The sequence below is a fragment of the Anabas testudineus genome, chromosome 4, assembly GCF_900324465.2.
Source record: "Anabas testudineus chromosome 4, fAnaTes1.2, whole genome shotgun sequence".
Lineage (NCBI taxonomy): Eukaryota > Metazoa > Chordata > Actinopteri > Anabantiformes > Anabantidae > Anabas > Anabas testudineus.
In genome coordinates, this window is record NC_046613.1 from 3,329,136 (window position 1) to 3,335,135 (window position 6,000).

Sequence of the window (6,000 nt, forward strand, 5' to 3'; positions counted from 1 at the left end):
ACACTTCCAGGGTTTAAGCTGTACGACAGATCTAAGCTTCCATCCCAGGCTTCCAGCAGATTTGGATTATATGCGTTTACCCAGCAGTCCTTTACATCACACTTCAGTATCACTTTGATAGATTTCGTCACCCAATGCAGGCATTGCTCATGCTCTGCGAGTGTCAAACCACATCGAGTGAGGAGCTGCTCTAAACTCAGGGAGACAACGTCAGGTACATTCAGTAGTCTGTTCAATAGTTTGAGTTTGTTCTTTGCTTCTACCAGTGCCACTGACTCATCTCCGCTTTCTTTTGGTCTTACTATCATTGTCCTTTTGGCTGTTGGCTTGGGAAACCCCAAATGGCAATCTGCTCGAATGTATTTGAAACATGGCTTGGAGTGGTTTCTGCTGTGTACTTGCACTTCTGTGCCTTTCTTGTACAGTTCAGGTTGTGTGTGTTGGTCAGGAAGCTGAGCCGTCATGTAGTTGGACACAAAATTACACACTGTTCGATCATCATCTATTTCAAATACAGGTGCACCTTCTACCCATGCAACACGATTCTGAAACTGAGTCTTATAAAATGATCTACAACTCTCCCGAGGACAGAATTTGATTAAATCTCTGAACAATGCTTCAACACATTTATCAAACATGCGCATCGCTTTAACAGGATTGCTTCTCAATATGTCCGTTTTATCTGTCCAGGTAAGCTCATGAAACTTGACTTCTTTACCCTACTCCTGTTTTATTGCCTCAGTCACTTCAGGCCAAAGCATTTCTGCTGCTGAGAATGTGCAAAAGAATGTAGGACTCCCCAACTGTCTGATCATGGCTAAAAAAACCTTTGTTGTTTTCTCACAGCGTGCTGGCGTTCCTCTGAGTGGCTGCATGAATCTGATAGCATCTTTTTTCCTCCACTGTTTCTCAACCTCTCATTTATCTCACAACATCAACAGCGTTCACATCTGATGACCTCTGTAACACAAACATCTCTTCAGTTTCACTCTCAGGACCTGGGACTCACTTCTCACTCTGGGTAAAGCATCAGCTGTTTCCTGTACCTCAGATAGGACGCACACACATTTTTACCATGTTTTGACAGCTTACAAGTGGAATCTGAGAATTCAACAGTATTTGTCTTTGCAGTAGACGAGCTTGACTCACTGTCATGTGATGGGTCTGGATTCACGGAAAAGCGACTTTCAGTTTCCATATTACCAGATGTGATGTGACTGGGCTTCTCAGGGTTAGTGTTTCACAAAGACCAGTCACAGCAGAGTTTGATTCAGAAGTAGCATCATTCAACGGAGCAGGAGTCACAGTTGTGTGAGGTGTAGGTCTGCTTTCTGTCTGTTGGATAGCATCATTCAGATTGTGAAAGTTCACAGGCTTCAGTTCATAGGTATAGGAGGACTGTGTGCCCAAAATCTGGTGACATCTGGTGAGCCTGTCAATCATATCACTGAGATGTGAGCATTACAGCAGTACTAGTACTGTTTGATCCCAGAGGCAAAGGCAAACCTGTGGCTGTCCATGAGTGAGGATCAAAAAACCCTCTTGCTACTTGTTTGATCTGGTTCTGCAATGCGTACCCCACAGCTGATAACAAACAGCTCAAACCTGCCTCAAGGTCCAGAAAACTGTCCACAGCTCCAGGTAAAAGAACTAAGTCATAAAAAACTAACAGAGGAGGAAGGTTAAGATAGTACTCACTGACTTGGGGTGGGGGGGTGCTCAACTCCTGTTGATAGGCAGAATAAAAACAAGTTATGTACAGTATAGTTTAGTAAAAACACTCTTTCTATTATAACCATTAGTGATTCTGAATCCTAATTCGCAGGCAAGAAGGTAAGGAATTAGAAATTATAGAAATTATTAGAGAATTAAAGAGAAACGTTGATAAATAATCACTTTTGCTAAATAGTTAATTATTAATTAGTATTTCTTGTTTTCTAACCTTTTGTGGTAACTTAATATTTAGCTTTAAAGAGCAACTTCCAAATTTGGGGTTCAGGAAGAAAGACTAAGACCTTCCAAACCATGTAAAGATGCAGTAGGAATCTAACTCTCTACTTTAAAACCTGTGAAAACAAAAAGTCACTCAAAGAAGTTATATTTTCTCATTCAACCTTACCTCGGTTACCACAGACTATTTCCATTACAGCTTCAGAGTTGCAAAAGCTTTATTGGAAAATGGTTTTAAAGGTTCTTTAACTTTAAGATTCTTAAATATCACAGTAAAGTCATCTTTTTCAGAAATATTGAGGAAAATTTTAAAAGCATGAATAATGATAAAAATCCCTCTAAGACACTCATTTAAACTGAGTAGTTAAGTCTCAGATATGCTGGGAGTATACAGTAGCTGCTCCTGTTTTCTGTATGAAGGACACTGATAGGCTGCTGAGACTTAGGCTGCCTCCTCAGCCCTGTCTTCTTCCCTCCTGGATTCTCTGCACTTTGCCCCTCCTCTGACATTGTTGTTTTTCAGTGAGTTGTTTTCCCGCCATTGATCAGTGGTTTTCTTTGGTACTTTGGTTTCTTGGTTGTTAATTTGTTCCCCGCCATTTTGGTAGTTTTATGTTGTCAGTTTCTCTCCACAGCCAGCTCTTCTACCTTTGTGGACAGCTGCGACTTTGAAGAGGACAATATCTGTGGGACGATTCAGGGACCAGGGAAAGCAAAGTGGAAACGCCGCAGTTCTGTGAGGGGAGGACCTAAAACTGACTTCACAAACATGGGACAGTGCCAAGGTGACAGTCCATCATAACAAATGTACATCAACTTAGTAGTATCACGTGAGAGGGGGCACTGTTGTACTAAATATCAGCACGACTGATATCTTCAGCACTCGACCTGCGTCCTCGTACCTACAAACACATTACAGCCATGCTGATATTAAGCTTAACAGTGCCCCCTTTCGTGTGATAGTGCTCAATAAAACATTAAAGAACAGTGAAAAGGATATGAATCATGACCTCTTTGACTTTGGATAGCACATAGCACAAAGGTCTGCATGTTCTTCCTGTGACAGTCTAAAGACAGATTATGGTAACTGGTGGATTTAAATTACTCGAAAGAGTAAGAAGTTTTCTGCCACTCTGTGACTACCAACACAGTGGTCGACCTTGACTTCTAGTATAGTTGATAGATGGATGGACGGATAAATATTCTTTTATTTTCTAATACCTCTGACATCACAGTAGCCCTTGATGCAGTTTTGGATGTTTCCCTCTTGATATTTCAAGACAGCAGAACATGATTCTTCTTTGTCTGTTCTTCTATCCCACAGTCAACAACCCTGAAGTAGTATAAACCTTTATAAACCTTTATAAGGGCCCCCAAAACTTAGTTTGTCATTGTATTCCATAATGAACACAGGACATGTTTTAAGTCTTAGCTGTACAACTTTCCAGGCAGAGTCAGTAGGTTCTTGAATGTGGAGACAGCTCACGTATCTAATGTTGCCAGAAAACCTGATGGGTATTTGAATTTCTGGAAGATAGTTATTCACCATCCAGAGGTGATCTTCACTCATCTTTCTTTGCTGTGCTATTTTGATATGTTCTGTACTCAGGAAAAGGCTACTTCATGCACTTCAGCACGTCCTCTGCTAAACCTGGTCACCAAGCGTTCCTGGAGAGTCGCTGGCTTTACCCCAAACCTGGAGTCCAGTGTCTGCAGTTCTTCCTCTATAGCACTGCTGCAGCTGATGATGTTCTTAATATCTGGGTACGAGAGTACGACCAGGCCAACGCCAATGGCAAACTGAAGCTCTTCAAGAGCATTTCAGGTAACAAATGAAACACTGAATACAAAAAACACCTTAATTAAATGAAAAGCTAATTTTACTTAATCAAAGCTGCTGTGAGCAGCAACATGAATGTATTTAAAAGCTGCATGTAGACTGCACCACTTTGCACTGCAGCTCTCTCACTTCTCAAGTACAACTTGTGAATTCTATTTTATTACAGGAGGTGTCCAGGGCTCCTGGGAATTACATAACGTCGATCTAAATGTGACAAAGAAGGCCCGTGTGGTGTTTCAGGGCGTGAGGGGAAAGAGACAATCAAAAGGAGGCTTCTCTCTGGACGACATTAACCTGTCGTCCACAAAGTGCCCTCAGCACATCTGGCACATCCGCAACATCAAGGGCCAAATGGCCAAAACACCACCAGGAAAAAAACTTTTCAGCCCTCGCTTCCTGTCTACTGCAGGTTACTCCTTCCAGGTAAAGACTTATTTTTATTTCTCTGTGCCAGAAACAGCCATTTTCTGTTTTGGATTATTGATTGGATAATTGTTGAAGTGAGACGTGATGATGTCACCTTGACCTCATGTTGCTCTGTGCTCTATAGGTAGGTGTGTACCTCAATGGATTAAGCAGCAATCCAGATTACATGGCCCTCTACTTGCACCTGACCTCAGGGCCTAACGACAAGAAGCTCAAGTGGCCGTGTCCATGGCAGATGGCAACCATGGCTTTGATGGATCAACAGTCGGACATCAGACAGCAGATGAATATGCACCAAATGATCACCACCGACCCTAACGAGAAGTCCTCTGATGGTAAGAGAATCTTGACTGGAGTTTAGAGGTGGTCAATCAGAGACTGACTGTTCACCTGTTTCTCTCAGGTACTGAGTTCTTCTGGGATGATCCCAGGAAAGTGGGCTCCAAAGTGACTGACTCTGACGGCAGCGTTTATTATAGAGGTCCAGGCTATGGAACCAGCACCTTCATCACCCACAGCAGACTGAGAAGCAGAAACTTCATCAAAGGAGATGACGCCATCTTCCTCTTCAGTCTGGAAGGTACAGATACTAAACCATTAGACAGGACCAGGACATCATAGACAACTAGAACCTCTAACTCAGTTTCAGTGTGTGTCTGAAAAGTTATAATTGATCATCTTGTCTTCAGATATATCCCACCTGCTGAAACCTCAGTCTCTCCCTCACTCTGCACTGCACGCTGATGCCAGTCTGCTCAAGGCTGCAGATCAAGGTGCTCCAGAGGAAGCTGTTATCAACCCCAAGATGTTGGGGCTGCTAAAGGCTGCAGACCAAGGTGCTCCACAGGAAGTTGTTATCAACCTCAACATGTTGATGCTGCTAAAGGCTGCAGACCAAAGTGCTCCACATGAAGCTGTAATCAACCTCAACATGGTAGGGTTAATAACAGCATGTGTGGCAGCTGCAGTGTTGGTAGTTTCCATTGTTATGATAGGAAACATCTGCGGGAAGAAGAAGGGAAAAGGGGAGTTGAGTGATGATGTGCTGATCATCAAGCACGTGCCTGGATCCTTGGAAGTGAGCATAAGTCAGACAGTGACAGTTTACTAAAGCACATCTTGAACTCATTTACAAACTGTCCTGTGATTCAGTGGAAGAAGATACTGAATGTGTGTGTCTTTGTTTGCAGGAGTACCCAACTAAAGGATCATTTTTCACCACTCCATGAGGTGTTGATCAAAGGAAGAATCTAAACCAAATGATCTCTACAACATGTATTCATCTCTTCTTCTGCTTCTTTAATCTATAATATGTAATAAACTTTCTGGCAGCATTTGTCTTTATCATTTATTCCTATTATCACAAGTTCTCCATCAGTGATCAGAGTGCCAGCCTCGATATTTAAGTTTATTTTTAATGGGTCTAGAAATGTGGTCTTCACCTTTAAATGGCAGCAAAGTCTGAAGAAAAACAGGGATTAACAATTCTGTGGCTATTTTCTAACTATGTGGTACTTACTGTAGATGATACAGAAACAATCTTGGACTACCTGGTCCGCTGCGTCCTGCAGCTCCACCTGTTAATCGGTGTGAGACAGTGGAAAAAAAAGGTTCAATTTTTTGTGATTTGGCTGCATTGTTCTGCTGTGGTTCAGGTTTGAACGATAAGAAACATACTGTATGCTCAAGTGAAACTGGTTTTCCAAGTCAGTATCTGGTCTACATTTGTCTCAGTAAGTTTTGAGGAGCAACAAACCATAAATTGAGATAGAAAATAAATAAAT

The 6,000-nt window shown here is 42.0% G+C and overlaps 1 protein-coding gene across 1 annotated transcript; it reads left to right on the plus strand.

Moving 5' to 3' along the window:
- The first annotated feature begins 1,569 nt into the window (after nt 1-1,569).
- On the plus strand, nt 1,570-5,550 carry LOC113152425 (meprin A subunit beta-like). The gene is made up of 9 exons (XM_026345670.2): nt 1,570-1,641; nt 1,826-1,833; nt 2,500-2,735; nt 3,560-3,775; nt 3,957-4,213; nt 4,341-4,551; nt 4,620-4,796; nt 4,906-5,294; nt 5,407-5,550. The coding sequence occupies exons 1-9, from the start codon at nt 1,570-1,572 to the stop codon at nt 5,443-5,445; spliced, it is 1,605 nt and encodes a 534-aa protein (XP_026201455.1). The 3' UTR covers nt 5,446-5,550.
- The last annotated feature ends 450 nt before the right edge of the window (nt 5,551-6,000 follow it).

Excerpts from the sequence above, each read along its gene's own strand:
- LOC113152425 (XM_026345670.2), top strand. The coding sequence starts at position 1,570 with ATGCGTACCCCACAGCTGATAACAAACAGCTCAAACCTGCCTCAAGGT. Across the intron at positions 3,776-3,956 it reads GCTCTTCAAGAGCATTTCAG|GAGGTGTCCAGGGCTCCTGG; the intron begins GTAACAAATGAA and ends ATTTTATTACAG. Across the intron at positions 4,797-4,905 it reads CTTCCTCTTCAGTCTGGAAG|ATATATCCCACCTGCTGAAA; the intron begins GTACAGATACTA and ends TCTTGTCTTCAG.